General features: G+C 40.3%; 1 protein-coding gene across 2 annotated transcripts; it reads right to left on the bottom strand.

Annotated features, from left to right (window-relative positions):
* Positions 1 to 479: 479 nt before the first annotated feature.
* On the bottom strand, positions 480 to 21,710 carry LOC134399160 (lanosterol 14-alpha demethylase-like). 2 transcript variants are annotated; one of them, XM_063127034.1, is made up of 10 exons: positions 21,530 to 21,709; positions 20,266 to 20,364; positions 18,110 to 18,286; positions 17,311 to 17,437; positions 15,641 to 15,815; positions 5,466 to 5,585; positions 3,473 to 3,668; positions 2,558 to 2,653; positions 1,852 to 2,020; positions 480 to 1,312 (listed from the first exon to the last, which is right to left on the bottom strand). In XM_063127034.1, the coding sequence occupies exons 1-10, from the start codon at positions 21,686 to 21,688 to the stop codon at positions 1,140 to 1,142; spliced, it is 1,491 nt and encodes a 496-aa protein (XP_062983104.1). In that variant the 5' UTR covers positions 21,689 to 21,709; the 3' UTR covers positions 480 to 1,139. The 2 variants fall into 2 exon arrangements, with proteins under 2 accessions (XP_062983104.1, XP_062983112.1); XM_063127042.1 differs by lacking the exon at positions 5,466 to 5,585 and having other exon boundaries at positions 21,530 to 21,710.
* Between the last annotated feature and the right edge of the window lie 388 nt (positions 21,711 to 22,098).

Genomic DNA, 22,098 nt, shown 5'->3' with positions numbered 1-22,098 from the left:
GGCAGTCCGATCCAGCCCCCTGAAAATGCTGTGGGGTGAGCTGTGGCATGGAAGGGGGTCCTAAAAAAATCAGCCAGCGAGCCCTTCCCCTTACAGAATACAGATCTTGGATCCAGCACAATGTTTGTGTATTCTGCGTGAGATATACTAATTGAGCAAGGTGGTATGGATTACACAGGAACATCTTAAACTTAGCCTTCTTGAAGTCAAGCCCAAATACTGTCTTCAGTTTCTCACCCCTCTGCCGATCTCGCCTACCCAAATTATCTAACATAAACAGCTCCACATGAAAAAAGTTACATCATATTTAAAGATTTTACTGAAGTTCCACAACTTTTTAACAAATACAAGTAACTTTCTATATATCTGTAATTACTAATAACCACACAAATTTGGGTAAACATACTAAAATTTTAAAGAAAAGCTATACTAGCTCATTAGTTCCTTTTGCAGATGGCAAGAGGATTTTTTTTTTAAAAAAAGTCTTGCATGTTTCATTGTTATGTCCTTTATTCCTCCTGGCTTAGAGCTGACATGTGCTGTAGAAAATATTCTATGTAGAACTTCAAAATGCCTCTGTATCGTAGGAGCTAATCACATTATCTCAAATTCCATTAGAGAATGTGAGGTTAACTAAAGATTTGGTTTCATCAGTGATTCCAAACATAGGCACTTTAAAATGTCCCATTTTAAGAAGTAGCACATACTCATTAATCTTTTTCTTAATCATTGTGCCAGTTTTTACAAGATTAGACTAAGCTGAAGCTAGCACTGTATTAAATAAGCAGTGATACTGGGCTTTTCTTTTCAGCCTAATATTTTAAAGGAAACTAGGAGATCATGAAACCACTTGTACCAAAATTGCAGTAGGTTATACCTCTGAACCGGATCAAGATTAGTTTTGTAAATGTTTGGACTTTAAAAAAGGCACAAATAATTAGAGTGCATATTGAAGTTACACAATTAAAGGTCTGGGTAAGAAAGGCTATAAAAGCAAAGAACAACCCTCTTAAGTATTTTAAGGAATGGCACAGCATTTCCACATTTCTTTGTAATAGTGAATAGCCTCTTCTTTAACAATCTTTTCATACACAAATGTTGCTCTTCAATACAGTTGGAAGACATTACGTCTCACTTTATTATCTCCTTTTGTATCGAATGACTGGATTATTAGGGGTGTGGATCATCGTTGTATAGTTTATGGGAGGAAAATATCCATTCACCAAATCAAATTCATACAAACGCAGAAGAGTTGACCAAATTGCCTTAATTTGAACATAAGCAAAGTTTTCTCCAATGCAACGATGACGACCTAGAAGAAAATTAAAATAGTACCCTCAGTTTACATTTTTAAACATTCTTAGGAAGCAGCCCTTTTGCTGGTATCATTTTTTTTACAAATGATAGACATTTTGGCAAACAAACAAACAAAAGCCTTTCTCCCCACCTGCCCACTCTCCAGCCACCCACTGTGTCTGTCTCCCTTTCTCCCGCATTATTGTTGCCACCGCAGCCAAGTCAGCTGGAAAAGCAGCCTCTACAGCTCTTCTAAGAGATGGTCTCACCCAAATGCCTGGCTCTGGGCCAGGCCTTGTGGGAGGAGGGGGGTGTACCACCTGTACTGTAGGTGATTCCCAGGGACACCCTCCCACAAAGGGAAGGAGCATGGTGGCAGCGAGGCCTCCCAGTGGGGGGACGGGGACGGGCGAGCACACAATTCACTGTTCGTCTCGCTCCACTGCCTGAGCTTTTGCAAGCCACCAGTATTCTATGGCCTTTGCAGTGAAGACCACGGCCACAGACAACTGTGAAGTTTTATCCTTTATTTAAGGTGCATTTACTGTAACTTACCAGCACCAAATGGCACATATGCAAACTTCTTTCCAGCTGCAAAGTTATTTTGGAGGTAACGGTCTGGTTTGAAGCTTAGGTTCTCTATCCAACAATCCTTAAGTCTATGATTGACAGTAGGAGATACACACACTTGATGGCCAGATGGAATTGTATAGCCAGCAACAGTCTAAAAGCAATGAGAGACTTTTATAGAGGTAGCATATATTCTGTTCTGTTTCTAATTAGCAGCCCTCCAAAATGTGCTTCAAATTCAGTTTCATAAAGATTTTGGAGAGTTGATCTACTAAGATAAAATATTTAACTCTGGTGCTACATCAGGATTGCTAGTCTATAAACCAGATATGTTGGACTTCAACTCTAATTAAACCTGACCAGCAAGGCCAGTGGTCAGAAATGGGGGAGCTGTAGCCCAAAACATCTGGAAGGCCCCAGGTTAGGAAAGGCTGCTATACACACTTAATTGTGAGTAAGCCCCATAGAATTCAAGATTGCACTGTCAATATCTTAAGGTTCAGTGTGCCACACATATAATTGCCTCTGCCCAATGGGATTAACTAATTGCTTACAAGATGAAAAATCAAGGAATACTCCACTTCTCACGCCCCATTTGTGACTAAGTTATGACTGAGAAACTGAATGTAAAACATGCTTCTCTCCTGGTATTGCCTCATGTGTTAATCCAGTTATAATAATGGTTTCTTACTTGGGGAGTTCTAGCCATCCTTATCATAGTCATTATAGGAGGTCTAAGTCTTAATGTCTCTTTCAAGCAATTGTCCAGCAAAGTCATATCTTTGAGCTACAAATAAGTAAAAGAGATCTTGTTAAAGTTATAGAAATAGAAAGAAAAAGAAAGAAAGAAAACTAACAACATTTGTGAAGTATGGTGACAAATGCTTGCTGCAAATTCCTGTAATGAGCCAGCCATAATTTCTGATACAAGCATTAAGCAAACATATACCCAAGGGCCATTTAAAACATATTTTATCTACAAGAGTGTAGAGGGAAAACATGTATACCCTTATACCCTGAAATCATCCATGTTTCTAGTTTACTGCATGTGCTCGCATTGTAGAGTGGGAGGTTGCTAACACAGTTGTGAACAAAACGGATGGCTATGATCATCCATGCTTGCATACCTGTTTTTCCCCTCAGCTATTTACAACACTTGAATGCACAATGCCTGGGAGTTACATCATTTAACTCAGAAGAATACTTGGAAGATATGAGCAAGAAATGATTGAAGCCCAATTTTCATATATTTTTGCTGAGAGAAGTAGCTGGACAAGCATTTGGAATAGGTGCAAGCGGAACATATTTTGTAGTTTCTCCGAGTACCCAAAAACTAGGAAGAAGGACATTCTACAAGCAGAGCTCTTCTTCCTCTTGCAGAAGGCAGGTCCTAGATCTAACCCCGTAAAATACATTTCTAAAGCTTGCAACATTTCATAATGTCTATTTGATCCAAACAACCTCTCATTCCAGCGAGATCCTTTTGTTGATTAGGTTCAGAAATAACTTCAGTAGGAAAACTCAACAAATTCTCCCTAGACATTTAAAGTTTTACAATGCATTAGCCTTACAGACAAGTTTAAAAGAAAATACAAAATCTACAAACCTGGTCATAGTTTACTGGAGGCAAATCTTCTCCACGCACTGCTTTTTGTTCCGCATAACACCGTTCCTGAAGTGATTTGTCTCTAGCTAAGAAGAAGCCAAGCCAAGTGCTAGTAGTTGAAGATGTATGCTGACCTGCTAACAGCAGCCCTATAAGCATCCCCGCAATTTCATCATCAGTAAGTTGACGGCCATCTCTACAAAATAAAATCTATACTTTGGTATATTTAAACAATCTAGAATGCCAAAACATGAAAGCCAGGCTACAGATTTCCTGAGCACTAGTCTCCCGTTTGAATGCAACAAATCCAAATTAATGGGAAACGAGTAAAATCCAGAAAACAATTTCAGGACTGATAAATTTTATATTTCTATATATATTTATATCCCGCTTTTCCATCACATTTGCATAATGAGGGCTGGGGAGAGTTTACAACAGTTTCAAAAAAGTAATGAAATAAAACAAACAGTAAAAAAGACAGGTTTAGCAGATTAAGGTAATTTAAAAAAACACACAAGGGGATTAGCCACAGAAGAATCCTCCATCCAGCAGGTCAAATACCTGCTGCAATAGAAAAGTGTTGGCCAAGTGGTGAAAAGCAAAGGTAAGTTGTAGTAGATACATTGATTCTTAATGAGAAAAGCTCCAGATTTCTTATTAGATGGAACCTCAGGCAATTCAAATTGAAAGCCACATGACAACCACACGACCTCTTAAGACCTTCATGTGAAAAGCAGGAAATTGCTTCCGTTTTACAAAATCTAGAGCAAATTTTAATGCTTACCCATGCCTTTTCTGATATTTTTCAAGTTTACATATCACAAAAGTTAGTCTGTGCATTAAAGCAACCTTCCCCAAGCTGGCGCCCCCTGGAACTCCCGTAATTCCCAAGCAGCATGGCCATTGGCTGGGAATTATGAGCCTTGCAGGCCAAGCACATCTGGAGGGGAGCAGCTTGGGCAAGGCTGCATTAAAGGTTTTAGGACATCTTTTCATTATATAAAGTAGTAACCTAAGAAGTTTGTTCTTTCTAGTCCCTCTCAGCAGATTTTTCAGACATGGACAGACCTTTTAGGACCTTCAAGCATTCAGTGTTCTATATGCAGACAAACAGCTCTGCAAAAAATTCTAGCCCGGAGCAGCCTTGGAAGTTTGGAGGATCAGGACCAAACATCATACACAGCCTCCCCTAGTCAGGGGGCACCCGATGCACCATCAAAACCCTGCGTGATTACACACAAAGGAGCAAAAAACCTGGGTGCACCAAAAAGGGAGTGGTGCAAATAAACCCTCGGAAGTTTGCAGGATTGGGACCAAACTTCATACACAGCCTCCCCTAGCAGGGATGCACTCGAGGTCCACAGAAAACCCTGCACACTGATAAGGCCAGGTCAATGAAAGGACCTTTTTGCCAAAAAGGTGGGGGTGACAATAATTCCACGGAAATTTGCAGAAGCAAGACAAAACTTCATACACAGCATCTCCTGGCAAGGATGCATACAAGGCCAAATGACAACTCTGAGCAGGTGCTGCCTCCCAGCCAAGATGGTGTTTGACACTTGGGGAGGTTACAGAATGCACCACCAGGGGAAGGGTTAGGCTTGGTTGGGCTGCGAGAGCAATCAGTTGCTAGGCAGATCACGGAAACAGAGAGTGGTCAGCTGGAGGAGAGCGGTGGTAGAGGTTCTGACTGCTCTTGCCAAGTGGGTCCGTAGGCAACCAAAATAGCCCATGACACGATAACCCATGATGCTTTAAGTAAGCCGAACCCAATCATTGTTTTACCGCCACCATCCCGGCTCTATTCCACTTGCATTGCACTTGAAAACCTTCTCTTGCTCTTGTACCAATGCGGCATTCAAGTTTTGAATCCTCTCCCAATTTCTCCGATCCTAACAGATCAGATCATTGTTTCTGTATAGCCCTGTTTTTAGCCCTGTTTCCCAGGGTTTGGCCTGTAGCCTACCAAGGACATCTTAACTACTTCACATACTTGTAGGTAACATCCAGTAGCATTTGAAGCATGTCATCCTCTTTCTCCAAAGACTGTCGGCGTTTCTGAATTACTTCATAGAAAATAGCCTTCACTTTATTGTGGGCTCTATCTCTGCGCCTAAAATTAAAAGCATCTATGTAACGAACAACATGGGCGAAGAGTAAATATTTATCAAAACCTGAAGGATTCACAGTGCTAGTTATAGGTTGTATCAATTTACAACAAGTTAAAAGAGAGCCACTGCAGTGCAGCAGTAGCGTAAGAAGACAGCCCAGAGAGCTTCGGCCATGGGGCAGTATACAAGTGTAAATAATAATAACAACAATAATAACAACAACTGCTTTTTTATTTAAAAGCAGTCCATAATCCAATCTGTAATTCACATTCTGGTACTAATTATTAATATATCGAAAGTTTCTTTGTTTTAAGAGAGATTATCCCATTCCACTTTACATATGCAAATGCAATTTATTTTCAGCTAATATACACAGTCTGAGGCTACATAGATATACAAAATTGGACTAGTAAAGGATGACTTCCATATTCTTTTTGGATGTATCTAAGGCTGCAAGTTCAAAATTGTTCACTTAGGGATTATCCCCACATTACCTTTGCAACACCCAAGCCACTGCAGATAATAGCTCCTTCTTGAGTGGTAGTGACAGAAGCCTTGGGTCCCATGGATGAGTGCAGCAATGTTCCTTCCCATGCTAGAGTTACTACTTCTAAAACCCAAGGCAATACTGGCATAGTAAGCAACAGAGGACTAAGGGCTTCTGATACTGCCTGTGTCACAGGGCAGACAGTTGCCCTGCAGCAGCTCCTAAACCATCTCGATATCAGAAAAGGCCTTATGTAGGACTGAGCCATATAAAAAATGCTGCTGTGTTTGGTAAAGTGGAATTAAATCAATGCTAGGAAACCAAATTCATAATTATTTAAGCTAAATATCAAGTATTTTATAACACTCAGGCCATGGCTAGACAAGGGGGTTGGAGGGCGACGATCTCGCGATTTTATGATCACGAGATCGTTACCCTTGTCTAACATGTGGCGCCCCAGGGAGAAGAGGACATCGTGCCCGCCGGTTTTTTTTTTGGTTTTTTTAAAGGAAGCGTGCACGAGCACTTGAGCGCAAAATGGAAGTGTTGTTGTTGTTTTTTAAAAAATACCCGCTCCCCCCACCCCACTCTGAATGGGCACAGAGCTCCTCAGGAGCTCTGTGCCCCGTGCCCGACTCCAGGCTTCTCGCGGTTACTTGTGAGGAGCCAGGAAAAACCACAACGCCTACCCACACACAGTCTAGGGATCATCCCGAGACCACCAAAAAAGAGGGGGAAAGGCTTTGCCAATATCCCAGGGAAATGGAGGGATCTTCCCTCCCTGCTCCCAGAATCCCGTGTGTCATGTGAACGCATAGGGATGATCCTGGGGCGATCCCCGGGATATTGCCTGGTCTAGCCATGGCCTAAGTCTACCTACTACCTATTTCATATTGGTATGGAAATAAAACATCAAGAAGTACAGTAATACAAAATGGAATTGAGTTGAATACTAGTAAACATCTGAGATGCTGACACAGAAGAATACTGTACCAATTTATTCGGAAGAACAATTACATGATCTGCAACATCCCCGGGGGGGCGGAGCTTGGCAGCCATGAAGTCAGTGAGGTTTTTCTAATTCTTTAACCGGCCTTGCCGGGAAAATCAATTATCTCTTTTTTAAAGGGCATAAATCTCTAAGCAACATGATGGAAAAGGACTATGAGCGCTAAGTGTTTAAGTTGCTGATGTCGGGGAAAGCTGAAAACAGACAAGGTGAGATTTTTGGAACGTTTTGTGTGCGTCTGTGAAAACGAAACCGACTGCAGCATCCGGCCGTCGCCGGCGATAGTTACAGCAGTTAAGGGTTTGTTTTTGTTAGAGACGCGGTCTTGATTTATAGTGAATCTCACCTTCTATTGCAAAGCGGAGAAGAGTTTATAACTGGCTCCATAAAGAGGAAAGCAACTCAGGCGCAGTTTGTTGCAGTTTATCATTGGCTAGTGTGCGAAGGGGGGAGGCGATTGGTAGTGGAGTGATAGCAGCGTTCAGTGAGGAGACGAAGTGTTTACGGGACTTGTGGACTGTGTTTATGGATTGGTTCGGTCTCCTCTAGTGAATGCTGTTTTGATATATGATGTAATTCCCCCCCCCCCCCCGAGAAGAAAGAGTGATTAACACACAGAAGATAAACAAATAAATAAACTGCCAAGAAAGGGAGCCGGAGTTAAAGATTTATGCCCTATGTCGAACATCAAAAGGAGGATTAAAAAAGAATTTCAAAAGTTAAGTGTTCAGAAAAAATGACCAAGTAATCATAACCTCTCCCATCTGGAGGAATCAGTTTTAGAAGGAGAACAGGAAGACACAGACCCAGCTCTTTTAGACACAGACCCAGTTAGAGAAGAAAACATGGCTGAAGGGGGAAAAGCAACTGGCAGTCAGCCAGCTTCCATAGCTGAAATCCAAGCTGTTATTGCAGGAAATAACGCAATCATTTTTTAAAAAATGGATCAGCAAACGAAGAGTCTTAAACAACAGATGCGTGTGCTGGCTGATAAGATTTCGCAGAATACTAAGGCCATTAAGGATTTGGAGGCAGGAGCAGACCTGACCCAGAAGAAGCAAGAGGCTTTTGAAAAATCAACAAATGTGCAGTTCAAAGACCACGAATTAAGGCTGATAGCTTTAGAGGATCAATCTCGCCGTTCATCGATTCGCCGTTCATCGATTCGAATAAAACATTTAGAGCAAACACAAGGAGAGGATTTGAGAGAAATAATCCTGAATTGGTTCAAAGAGTTGATGCCTGATTTGCAAATAGATGGATCTGAAATTGACAGAGTTCACAGAGTGGGGGGGCAAAATTACAAAGGGGCTATTAGAGACATTTTGGTGAAATTTGGTAATTATTATAAAAAAGAGCAAGTCATGAAGAAACTGAGGTCTATGGCCCAGCTACAGTATAAAGGCAAATCAGTGCAAATTTACAATGATCTTTCTCAGCATACATTGAATTGGAGGCGCAGCATCAAGCCAATAACTGAAATATTAGTGAAGAAAAAAATCACATATTGGTGGGGTTATCCTGTTTTTCTAAGATTCACATATGGAGGGGGGGAGCACAAAGTAACCTCTCTGGATCAGGGTAAAGAGTTGTTGAAGAGCTTGGGTCTGTTTGGGGAAGCAAGTGTGATTGGAACAGGTGGGGGGGATGAGGCTGGGGCATCTGGGATGTAACAGAATTGTTAATTGTATTATGAGATAATTGTAGTCAGAAATGTTAAGCATAGAAACCTTGCCGGCCAGGCGCAGCACTGCCTCCCCCCCTCCCCCTAAAGTAGATGGCTGGAGTATTAGACTCACGGGGATATGGGGGGGGGAAGAGTTGGGGGGAGGGGAGGGGGGAAGGGAGGATGGTAGGGGGTAGAGTAAGGGGACTGGGGGTAATATTATGGTGTTTGTGTTTTTTGTTTGTATGTAAAGTTGAGTTTCAGAGCACAAGGGATCGAAAGAGACTCCAAAAGGGTGAATATGGATAAAAAGATAAAAGTATCAACACTCAATGTTAAAGGTTTGGGGGCAGTCGTGAAAAGGAGGAGAATAGAACAAATGTTTAATAAAGAAGGATCTGATATCATAATGATGCAAGAAACACATCAAGGCTTTGATAATGTGAATATGATAAAATTAAAGTGGCTAGTTTATTATGAAAAGTCATTGGGGACTTCAAAAAAAATGGAGTGGCCACTTTGATTTCAAAAAAAGAGTGGATTCATATTAGAAGACATAAAAAAGGACGATAGTGGTAGATATCTTATGATAAAAGGTAAAATTGAAGGAAAGATATATACATTAATTAATGTTTATGCCCCAAATGAGAGACATAGAGAGTTTCTTATAAAATTATTTAAAGAAATAGAAGAATTTAAGGAGGGGTATGTTATTTTAGCTGGGGATTTTAATATGGTTATGGATAACAGATGGGACAGGTCGAACCCCACTAATGTTAAAAAGAGGAATAATATAACTATATTGAATAAATTAGTAAAAGAAAATGATTATCTGGATTCTTGGCGTTTACTCAATGGGGTTAAGCCTGGGTTTTCATATTTTTCCCCAGTTCATCATACATACTCCAGGATAGATCATATCTTTGTCTCAAAAGATTTGGCAACGAAGATTTGTAAAATGGAAATGGGGATAATAAAGGTAACTGATCACGCTTTGTTAAGTTTAGAATTTGCAGTCAAGAAGAATTACAAAGAGGCATACAGACAGAAATTGAACACAAAAATATTGAAATATAATAAAGTGGTAGAAAAAATTCAGAAAGAATTGTCAGAGTCATGGGAAATTAATGAAAAGGGAGGAACAGCTGGGTCAGTCGTTTGGGACACCATGAAGGCTGTAGTAAGAGGAATTTGTATTAGAGAAATGTGCAGTTTAAAAAAACAACAACATGCAGAGCAGGAGAAGCTAGAGACAGAAATTAGAAGTTTGGAGGAAGAATATTGGCAAGGTAAAAATAAATATAAATTAGTAGAAATACAAGCTAAGAAGAAGCAATTAGAAAATTTAAATTTAGAGGAGGTTCAAAAAAATTTAATATATATGAAAAGGGAATATTTTGAAAATAGCAATAGGAATTCTAGATTGCTTGCCAGGCTCACACAAAAAGAAAAAGGGAGAAATGGGATAGAAGCATTGAAGGATAATAGAGGGAATTATTGTTATACAATGAAAGATAAAATAAAAAATTTTCAGAAATTTTATCAGGAATTATATAAGGGTAAAGAAATTCAACAAGAGAAGGTGGAGGAATATATTGGAAGGTATATAAAGAAGGGAATAAAAACAGTACATAAAGAGCAAATGGAGAAGTTGAAGATGTAATTGATAATTTGAAAGTGGGTAAATCACCGGGAGCAGATGGTTTAGGATCAGAATATTATAAAGTTTTAAAAGAGTTTTTAGTTCTGAAATTAGTGAAACTTTATAATGCTATATTATTAGGAGAGAAGATACCAGAAATGGGAACATTCATTGATAATATTTATTATTATTATTATTATTATTATTAATTTATTTATTTATTTATATAGCACCATCGATGTACATGGTGCTGCACAGACCACACAGTAAATAGCAAGACCCTGCCGCATAGGCTTACAATCTAATAAAGTTGTAGTAAACAATAAGGAGGGAAAGAGAATGCAAACAGGCACAGGGAAGTGTAAACAGGCACCGGGTAGGGTGAAGCTAACAGTATAGAGTCAGAACAAACTCAATGTTTAAAAGCTATAGGGAAAAGAAAATTTTTTAGCTGAGTTTTAAAAGCTGTGATTGAGTTGGTAGTTCTCAAGTGTTCTGGAAGAGCGTTCCAGGCATGAGGGGCAGCAGAAGAGAAAGGACGAAGCCGAGTAAGGGAAGTGGAGGTCCTTGGGCAGGCGAGAAACATGGCATCAGAGGAGTGAAGAGCACGAGCGGGGCAATAGTGTGAGATGAGAGAGGAGAGATAGGCAGAAGCTAGACCGTGAAAAGCTTTGAAGGTCAACAGGAGAAGTTTATATTGGATTCTGGAGTGAATTGGAAGCCAATGAAGAGATTTCAGAAGCGGAGTGACATGGTCAGAGCGGCGGGCCAGGAAGATGATCTTAGCTGCAGAGTGGTGGACAGAGACCAGCGGACTGATGTGAGACGAGGGAAGGCCAGAGAGAAGGAGGTTGCAATAGTCCAACCGAGAGATAACCAGTGCGTGAACGAGAGTCTTGGCAGAAGAGACAGACAAAAATGGTCGAATCCTGGCAATATTATACAGGAAGAAACGACAAGATTCCAAAACTAGATAAAGATTTGACTATCCCTGATTCATATAGACCTATCTCATTAATAAATCAGGATGCCAAAATTTTTTCATTTATTATGGCTAAACGGTTAAATAAATTTATATCAGAATATATAGGAGAGGATCAATGTGGATTTGTGGCAGGAAGGCAGATGCATAGTTTAGTGGGAAAAGTTTTAAATGCAATAAATGCAATAAAAAAGTCAAATACCAAGGCAGGAATTTTGGCATTGGATATTTTTAAGGCTTTTGATTGTGTGAGCTGGCAGGCAATAAAGATTATTGTAGATAAAATGGGATTTGGAAATAAATTTAAAAATATAATAGAACAGTTATATTCCCAAAATACAGCTGTAGTGGTGGTAAACGATGGACTCAATGAAAAGATACGACTAGCCGGAGGTACAAGACAAGGATGTCCGCTCTCGCCGGTCCTGTTTGTAATGGTTATGGAAGTATTGGCGAATGCATTAAGGGATGATGGAGAGATAGAAGGAATTGGAGAGGTAAGGGAAATAAAGTTGAATATGTTTGCGGATGATACCTTATTGATTATTAAGAACCCAATAAGAAAAATAGATAGAATCAAATCTCAATTGAGAGAATTTGAAGAAGCTACAGGGTTAAGAATAAATTGGTCTAAATCAGAGATGATGTTGTTTAATTATACTAAGAAGGAAGAAAAGGAATGGGAACATAAGGGAATAGAAATGAGAGTTAAGGAGGAGATTAAATATTTGGGAATTAAACTTACAAAAAACCTAGAGAATTTAGAAAAGGAGAATTTAATGAGGTTAAAGAAAGAGGTATTAGAAAAATTGGAAAAATATAAAAGATTAAATTTATCTTGGTTTGGAAGAATAGCACTAATAAAAATGAAGATTTTAGCTAAAATTAATTTTGTGTTTAGGATGTTACCAATAAAAATCTCAGAAACTGAGATAAAAAGTTGGCAAAATATTATTAATAAATATTGTAACAGAGAAAAGAAAGCGAGGGTAAATAAGAATAATTGGTATTTAAGCCAAAAAAAGGGTGGATTGGGTCTCCCAAATATAAAATTATACTATGTAGCAAATAGATTAAGACATATTGTAGAAGCAATTATAGGAGTAGGAGATTTACATTGGATGGAGGATAAAATTACAAGTAATGTAGAGATGAATTTGGAAAATGTCTTTTTTAAGGAAGGAGGGAGAAAGTGGGTTGGAAGTATAGATAATCCACTCCTGAGGACTCAATGGGAAATTTGGAGTAAATTTAAAGGGAAGCTGCTTTCGAGCAACTCTCCCTTATCACCGGTAATAATGTTAAAGAATTTCCCAGAGGATCTGAGGGGTAGATTATGTAAAATATTAATAGAGAAAAATAAAATGAAATTAAAGGATTGGTTAAGAGATATAAAAACAAGAGAAGATATGGAAAATTTGTTAAAGGAAAAAAAATTATCTTGGTTGGAGTATGGGCAATTAGAACAAGTGGATTAAAGACAATAGAGTTTGTAGAGAGATGACGAAGTTTGAAGAGTTAATAGTAAATAAGGAAAAAGGTAAAGGAGGAAGTATAGTTTTAAAAGGGTTAATGAGCGAAATATATAAAATATTGTTAGAAAAGGAGCTAAGGGATAGCTCAGGGAAAATGGTATGGGAGACAGATTTGAAGGTACAAATAGGGCGACAGAGCTGGGAGGGACTGTGGAAACAAAGAGTGTTGAGAAGTATGTCAGTGAGAATAAAGGAGAATTATTTTAAAATTTTGTGGAGGTGGTACCTAACCCCGATTAGATTGAATAAGATAAATGAGCAATATTCAGCAAATTGTTGGAGAGGTTGTGGGGAAATAGGAACGTATTTACATATATGGTGGGAATGCAAATATGTACAAAGATTATGGAAGATGGTGTTTTTAGAAATTGAAGAAATCGTGGGAATGAAAATAGATCAAACACCAAAGATTGCATTACTATCACTATTTGAAGATTTAAAATGTGGAAAAGAAATTAAAGAGCTGATATCGAGTTTGCTGACTGCAGCACGATTGATGGTAGCTAGGAACTGGAAGATTCAAGGGGAATATTTTATTGAAGAATGGTATAAAGAAGTATGGGATATAGCTATTAATGATAAACTGACTTGTAATATTAAGTGGAGAAAAGGCATAACTAAAATAAATGAGTTTGAAGGAATCTGGAAACAGTTCCTAATATTTGTGTTTACTAAGGGAAGTGGGAAACCGCCAGCAGAAGAAACGATAAGATTTTGGAATCAGGAATAGATCCCGAGGTGGGGGGTGCACTTTTATGTTAAGAATGATTATGTTGTGGTATGATAGTTTAGTTAATATCTATTCAACATATATGTATTCAACATCTATTTAGTATGTATGTAGTAGTTGTTTGTTGTTGTTGTTTTATTATTGTAATGTTGTATGTATAATTAATGTAGAAAAATAAAAAATATTAAAAAATAAAAAAAGATCTGCAACATCCCCAATCTCTTACGAACGATTAGGAGATTGTGGGAACAGGTTGCAGAATCACAAACTCTCTTCTGCCTTAGTCTTCTCCTCATCTGTATTCTATCAACTGCCATTCACCATGACAACATTTAAGGGATATAAGAAGCACTAATATTAACCATAGTTAACGCTAACCAGGTTGCCTGGGAAGCATGGAATCCACTAAAGTTACCCTATGGCAAATTCTCACCCACTTATTCCTGAAAAGGGTTCCTATATTTTCTTGGGCAGCTCCCTCCACTGCTCTCCTGCATCTAGTTCAGCGTGATGTAACCATATTCCTATTGTTGTGCCTCTCAGTTGCTCATGCTTTCAATGGGAGGAGAAATGAGCAACAAACGTCTCTTTAACCTGTATAGAGGCCACCGCTGTGAAACAACCCCCTAGTCAAAACTATGCAACTAAGCAAGACAACTGTCTGTTCAAAAAGAAAAGAAATAGTGTCTCAATTGTCTATAACTTCAAAGCGGCTGGAGTGGTGGTAGTTTCTGGCATAATCTCAACGAATTTCTCACAGCCTCTGTCCGTGCTGTGCGTTTCAGCTTCCGGCGGATCCTAGCATCAGTTAGCGCGTCAGAATGCTCGCCCCCAGAAGCTCCCTCCCTTTCCACTGAGCTTGTAGGATTTGGCCTTGAAGAAATAAGCTCTGGAGGGGGGCAACTGCCAGCTGAGGCCTCTCCCATGAGAGCTTCCTCCCCCACTGGCACTGGCTGGCTGATGTCTGACACTGCATCTTCTAGTTCTGAATCTGATTCTAATTGATTACCTGAAACACCTTCTGCCAACACAGGGGCATTAGGGTTAGACATGACACCTATCCAGTTTCAAGCCTTAGTTAAAAAGTGACCGTAATTAGTGTTAGCCACAATTAAAACTGATGAGGCGAGTTCATGCACAAGAGCCAACTCATAACCCTGTGGCCCACTCTCAACAGTGATTAAGTATTGGGACTTCTTGTAGACTTCTTTATGTTTGTGCTTAGTTATTATTATTATATTTATTATTATATTTATTTATATCCTGCTTTTCCCCCAATACTGGACCTTAGCTGAGGGACAGGTTTCTAAGAACCAGTACGGTGCAGCTGTTTGTGTCCCAGACTGTGATCAAATCCCTACTCTGCCATACAGACCGTATTCTTCCTTATGAGCCTGCCTGTGCTTTGAGATCTTCTGGGGAAGACCTTCTTTCAGTCCCATCATCTTCACAGGCACTCCTGGTGGGAACATGGGAGAGGGCCTTCTCGGTGGCTGCTCCAGTGCTCTGGAACTCTCTTCTTAAGGAAGCTAGACTGGCTCTCTCCTTGATGTGCTTTCGGAAGCAGGCAAAAACTTCCTTGTTCTGGCAGGCCTTTGGCAAATAATCTGGGCCTCTGTCTATGTTAAGGACTTGTAAAATTGCTGTGTGTTTTAAATGTTTAATGTTTTCATATTGTAATATATTTAATATATTTTAAACTTTTGTATATTTCTTTTCATAGGTTTCAAAATGTATATGTTTTAAATTTTGCAAGGCCGCCTTGAGGCCAAGTATTGGGCAAAAGGTGGGATACAAAATAATAATAATAATAATAATAATAATAATAATAATAATAATAATAATGCTGCAACTCACTGGACCAGGCACAATCTCTCAACCTAACTTAACTCATAGGGTTATTGTGAGGATAAAATAGAGAACCATGCATACAGCCCTGAAATCATCTTTGGAGGAAAGGATGTGTTTCATTAACAATATTCTCTGCTGATTAAGTTGTTTAGTACCTGAAGCTGGGCAAAGGCAGCCAACCTGGCAAAAGCCAGGCAGCGTGAGTAAATCCCCCATCCAGATCAGCATAGAGTTGTGCTACCTTCTCATTGAGAATGCTTCTTATCTCCTTCCCATGTAAACAGTGACTTGCTGTCAAAATGATTAGTTCTGAAAATGCTTCAAACAAGTCTGTGGAAGGGAAGAGGGCAGAGTTTACAAAAAACCAAAAAGGGAAGAATAAACATTTTACAGTCTTACTTTATGAATTACAAAATTGGATGAATACGCAAAGATAGATCTAGGATGTTCTGACTGCTAGTGCACTACTTTTAGGGCAGAAGGGAGGCAAATTTCCTGGGTGGGGGCAGCTTGCCGTCTTCTCCCCACTCCCACCCCAATTCCAAAGAGAAGAACAGACACAAAAAGGTATGTTACCGTTGAATGTTATACTCCAATTTTGTTAAGACTAGTGAACTGACAGCCTAAAAGCCAGAAATCTAAAATCCACGTGTCCTGAAATGTAAAACCCATTCCTGAACACAGGCCCACTTTGTGGACGTGACATCAGAAGTGGAAACACTCACCAAATGTTGAGTGGATCATGTTGCATGGGCATTTTCAGTTGCAATGCAACCTTAGTGAGCACAGCACAGCACAGCACAGCACAGCACAGCACAGCACAGCACAGCACAGCACAGCACAGCACAGCACAGCACAGCACAGCACAGCACAGCACAGCACAGCACAGCACAGCACAGCACAGCAACCTCTTTAGGGCAAATAAACATACCAGTTGCTACACCTCTGCAGGAAAAATCGTAAAGGCACTCAATTGGAGAAAAGCACTGTATCAGGCATGGGCTGTCTAACCCTATAATAGTTTCTGAAAGTACTCCCCTCACATGAAAGATGATCTGAGGCCATGACACAAGAAAGGAGAATACAACGTTAGGGTAGGCTTTCTAAGTGACGAATCCTGTAAGCTTGCCTGCACAGCTCTTATTAACCTTATCATAACAGAATTAGACTAAAGGAAGGGAAATACCTCAGCATCAAGGAGGCCACTAGAACCAAGTAGTACCCCATGACAAATTCTTATCCAGCTACTACTTTTAAGTTCTTCCCCAAAGGAATTTCCCACATTGTACTTGGGCAGCTTGATCCACTGTCTAACTGCATCTAACGAATGGTACGTAACTTTGGCTGCATTACATCCTTAGTTACAAGTTTTACTTTCACAGAAAGGGGATGTAGCAATAGCTGAACCTTGGTCTGATTATTGCATCGTCTTATGCAATAATCATACCCAGTTACCTCTCCTCTGCTCCCACATGTACAAAAGAGTATTTTCTCTATTCACAGATTCTCTCCCTTACCTCAACAGGGCTCTTTTGTCAGCTGTTTTTTTTTAAAGTTTTTGCCACTGTTGGCAAGAGGATGGCAGGGGGTGGGGGGTAAATATTGTATGTGGCTTGCAGAACACATGTCGCCTACTTCTGGTCTAGAGTTTGGTGCATGCACTGTGGTTTTTATTGTCACTGTTATTTTATTTTTTTGCCCTTAAGCTAGCAACTGAGACATTTATTTACCCTAAAGAAGTTGGTGTGGTGTTTTCTGATTGCATTGACTGGTTCAGAATGCTCGAGTTCAGATGTAAGGATATCATTTGAAAAGCTATGCTTACTTCTTTCTCCACTGTCTCCCCAAGTTTTAAAGTATTCCATAGTTTCTTTTTCAATTATTGGTACATGGTTTTTTAACTGGCTGATATTCAGCCCAGATTTTAGCATCTTCTTCTGCTCCAAAAATACCTTCAAACACAAACAAAGTAGAAATTACAAGGCAAAGAATTCGGCTTTTAGGCAGGGCCAAACCAAAGTTAAACAGTTATGCCCCACTGATTTTAGAAGAACTTTATTCCCACACTGGAATCAAACTAGTCACAAGGACACGGAATAACGGGCTCAAGTTAAAGGAAGCCAGATTCCAGCTGGACATCAGGAAAAACTTCCTGACTGTTAGAGCAGTGCGACAATGGAATCAGTTACCTAGGGAGGTTGTGGGCTCTCCCACACTAGAGGCCTCCAAGAGGCAGCTGGACAAGCATCTGTCGGGGATGCTTTAGGGTGGATTCCTGCATTGAGCAGGGGGTTGGACTCGATGGCCTTGTAGGCCCCTTCCAACTCTGCTATTCTATGATTCTATGATTCTAAGGCAGCTTTTAGATTATCAGATAAAAACAGAAAATAAATACATAAATAAATATAATAAACCCTGAGTGAGAGTATCAGCAATTCTGGAGTGAGCATTCAACATAGGGTTACATTGTCAGCAACTCTGGCACTGAGAATTAGATTGGCTAATTCGTAAAGCTTTTACGGTGATAATCAGAATGCACTTGTGTAAGAGCAGTTGTTGACATGGCAAGATTGTTTTAGATGTTTTAGATAAGCAATTAATGAACGCATTCACATGACACATACTGGGTTGGGTATATCGTAAGCTACTCCTTTGCCAAAGACAGGTGTGGTTAGCCGTGAATACACATCTTCTGCATTCAGATCTTCATTTTTACTATTGAACAGAAGAGCAGCAGCATCACTACCCAGGAGATACGTAAATGTCTTCCCCACCATAGTAAAGCTAAATACAGGTCCATACTGTAGAGACAAATCATGTGGTTAGGGAATGAAGGAAAGAGGTAAAAACAAAAACAGCAATTCAGTATCTGATAGCAAAAATTACCATGAAAACCTTCACTAACACCCATATAGTTTAATTGTTTAAAAATATACATATCATGGCTATACAACAACAACAGCAAAAACAACAAAATCATGCAAAAAATAACGAGACTTAATTAACCACCACCTGATTGATCTACGATGTTTAGAGAGCAATCCTACCTGTGGCAGGAGGTGGGGGACTTGGAGGGGCAAAAATATTGAAACCCTGGCAGACTCATGTACCCCCCTCCCCACCGCCTTTCCTCTATATTTTTAATGGGAGAGAATTAATCTATGCCAGCTCAAGGGCTGGCATAGATCTGAAGCTGGTTTGAGGACAACGTCTGTGGACTGGGATCCAGAGCTGCCCTCTGGCAAATCTCCAGCATGCCTCTCACACCCCACTTTTCTGAAGTCAGAGTTCCAATAGAGGGCAGCCAGCCACAGATGTTTCTGCAACAGCTGGAAGGGGGATTCCAAGGTTGGATATCCCTTTCTAAGGATGGAACTCTCTCTCCATCCTCCGAGGGAGAGCTCTAACATATCCTACGGCCTCTGAGATGCCCTCCCAGGGATCACAGGGCTGCAGCTTCAAGGGTCCAATCCTTTGCACATTTGTCAGGGAGTACGTTTTACTCATCTCACAAGATTTCTGTAAGAATAAAATGGGGAGGAACACTATATATGCTGCCTTGAGCTCCTTAGAAGGCAGACTATGAATTTAATAAATAAATTGTTCCAAGTAAACATGCACAGGATTGAGCAGTGCATCATATTAACATTTAAGTGCTGGTATTAACATTTAAAGCCCTAAACGGCTTGGGGCAAGGCTATCTGAAGGAACCCCTCCTCCCATATGTACCTGCCCGAACCCGAAGGTCATCCTCTGGGGTCCTTCTCCGTGAGCCCCTGCCAAAGGAAGTGAGGCAGGTGGCTACCAGGAGGAGGGCCTTCTCTGCTGTGGCACCCCGGCTGTGGAATGAGCTCCCTAAGGAGGTTCGCCTGGCACCTACACTATATTCTTTTAGACGCCAGGTGAAGACCTTTTTATTCTCCCAGTATTTTATCAGTCTATAAATTAATTTTAACTTTGCTGTTTTAAATTTTTTTTAAAAAAAAATTGTATTTCTGCAATGCTGCTGATTTTATCCTGGTTGTGGTTTTATATTGTATTTTATACTATTGTTTTATTCATTGAATGGTCTTAATTTTTGTGAACCACCCAGAGAGCTTCGGCTATTCGGTGGTATAGAAATGCAATAAATAAATAAATAATCATATTAACACTCCAGGGATGGCTTATTCAAGTAGCCGAAGGGAGCTTGTGAAGAATAAGGGAGGACTGGCTGTACGTGTTGGGCCCTGAAGCTGTGTTTGCTTCTGTCACTGCCAACCAGGTACTTAAAGTTGGGCTGCCCGAGGCTGCTGATGGGGAAAGACGACTTATGCCAAGACAGCTGTAATGTTTGGGGATCGCCCTTATAAGCGGAAGGATTTGGTTCACTGAAAGGGGTAATTGGTCCCATCATATGATGGCCTCAGCTTTGAAGGTGTCATAATTTATTTATTTATTAAATAAATCAGTAAGATCCACCCAAGCAGTTTTGTCCTTCATTAGAACTAAAAGTGGTAATGTGATTAGAGATGTAAAGGCCCGGAAAAAATCAGGGGCAAGGGGACAGTTTTTTCCCCAAGGACTGTTTTTGTTTCTTTCTGAAAAAATGAAGAGCTTTGGATTATGAAATATTTTCTTTTAGAACGTAAGACAAAGTATTTATATACTGTTACCCAGCCTTTACTCCACCAAAATGATTGTAATAGTAACACTTTTATAGAAAGACTAGAAATGTACAATGTCTGGACATAATGAAGCCATGAGGAATTTTTTTTAAAATCCTCTCTGAAAGACTCACCTTTTCGTAGGCATTTTCCAAAAATTCGATAGGATTTTTCCCAAATGCAATTGCATGCCCTAAAAAGGGGATATTCGATGAAATATATGGTGGATACTTCTATAGAAAAAAGGAAGCAAAGCCAATTGATAACAGTTTCGTAGAGATGTAAAAATCATGGTTGAAGATGTTCAAAATGATCTGTGCATCAGATCGAGAGATATTTAGGGTGGATACTTTTGAAATGAAAGCCCTGTACGATAAACTGTAAAATCATACAATCCTAAGAACGTGGACGTATAATGAGATATCACTCATCATTCCGTAAGTGTTGGGGTAAACCCCATGTTATTATACATTTTATTAATCCCCATTAAAAATGCAACTTTTTTGTTATTGAGTACTCTTTCAAAAGTCATATAGTTTTTGAGTAAATCATGGTTAAACGTCACACATAACCAATGTGAACACTGATTTTATACTTTCAAATGAAATTATCTCCAAAACTAATGGAGTTAACAAAAATGTGTAATTACAAAAAGTATTTGTCATTAAATTTGAAACATTTCAGAAAAAAATCATCTCTGTAACATAAACGGGTGAGAAGTTATGCATATTTAAATGTGGCAACTACATAATAGTGTGGTAGCCATGTTGATGATGTCATCATGCAGGCGCCCCCACTGGAATTTTGTAAGACTCACTTTTCTGAGACACTTATGTCATATATAAACAAAAAATATTCACTAAGCTTTTGCACTCTTCGGGTAAATAAATCCTGCTCTGGCTCCTGGACTATTACACTAAGAATCTGCCTTCCTGGTTCTACCTAGGAATATACTTTGCCCCTGCTGTGCCCCCTCTGAATTTTTTTTTCTAGTGCTGCCACTGCACAGTGTATTTCTGTCACCCCACACACTTGCCTTCCTAGGGGAATACTGAACAGCAGCTGCCTTTGAATCCCCACTCATTCGCTTCTAAAATAAAAGATGCTGAGGCTCAAAACTTCCTGGAACTCTGGAAAACTGCTTTGGGAACAGAAAAGGGCGCAGCGCGGGCGGGGCGCATGTGGCTTTCTGTACATGCTCAGAAGATCTCTCATTCTTCCTTGGGGAATACTGAGGAGCTCCCTTTGAGTCCGCACTCATAGACGTCTAAAATTAACCGTGTTACTCCTTTCCCCTCTTAACCCGAACGACCCCTGACCCTTGGGGACACCTCCCCGAGAAGAAGGCGGCGGCAGCAACGCCGATGCTGCGGCTGCCAGTCCAATCCCCGCACCTACCTGGCCGGTGCTGGAGGGCTGCCCGTGGCGGGAGCCGAGCTGCAGGAAGTAACCCAGCCCCAGGGCCAAGGCCGAGGCGGCCAGCAGCAAGGACAACGGGCCGCCGGTGGCGACCTTCAGTAGAGAGTCGCCCACCTCCCACAAGCCCAGCAACGCCATCGCCTCAGGATGCTCAGCCCAAACTGCCGGCGCTCCGATATCCCTGCACCTCCTCCTGCTGCTCCTCCGTCCCTCCTTTGTGGGCGCTGGGCTGATCTCTGCTCATCTGACGAACGCGGCGCGGCAGCCAATGAGGGACGCGCCGGAACGAAAGACCACGCCAGAAGTCCTCGATTGGAGGAGAAGGAACCGGAGCGGCGCTGACGTAGTTGCGGTAAGCACCTACACCTATGGGATTGGAGCTGGATTTGGTCGTATTGCGGGTAGACCCATTGAAATCAATGGCACGTAAATTAGGCATGGCCAAATTACGTCCTGTTGATTTCATTGGGTCTACGATTTAGTATGACTACATTTAGATCTCACCTAAAGATGCTTGTTTTAAAATATATGTTTGGAATATGTGTAAG

Source organism: Elgaria multicarinata, chromosome 1 (genome assembly GCF_023053635.1).
Source record: "Elgaria multicarinata webbii isolate HBS135686 ecotype San Diego chromosome 1, rElgMul1.1.pri, whole genome shotgun sequence".
NCBI lineage: Eukaryota > Metazoa > Chordata > Lepidosauria > Squamata > Anguidae > Elgaria > Elgaria multicarinata.
Note: the sequence above shows the minus strand (reverse complement) of the source record. Positions and strands in the feature narration are given on the sequence as shown.

Excerpts from the sequence above, each read along its gene's own strand:
- LOC134399160 (XM_063127034.1), bottom strand. The coding sequence starts at position 21,688 with ATGGCGTTGCTGGGCTTGTGGGAGGTGGGCGACTCTCTACTGAAGGTC. Across the intron at positions 5,586-15,640 it reads CTGCCTTTGCCCAGCTTCAG|GCGCAGAGATAGAGCCCACA; the intron begins GTACTAAACAAC and ends TTTTAATTTTAG. Across the intron at positions 2,021-2,557 it reads GGATGGCTAGAACTCCCCAA|ACTGTTGCTGGCTATACAAT; the intron begins GTAAGAAACCAT and ends CATTGCTTTTAG.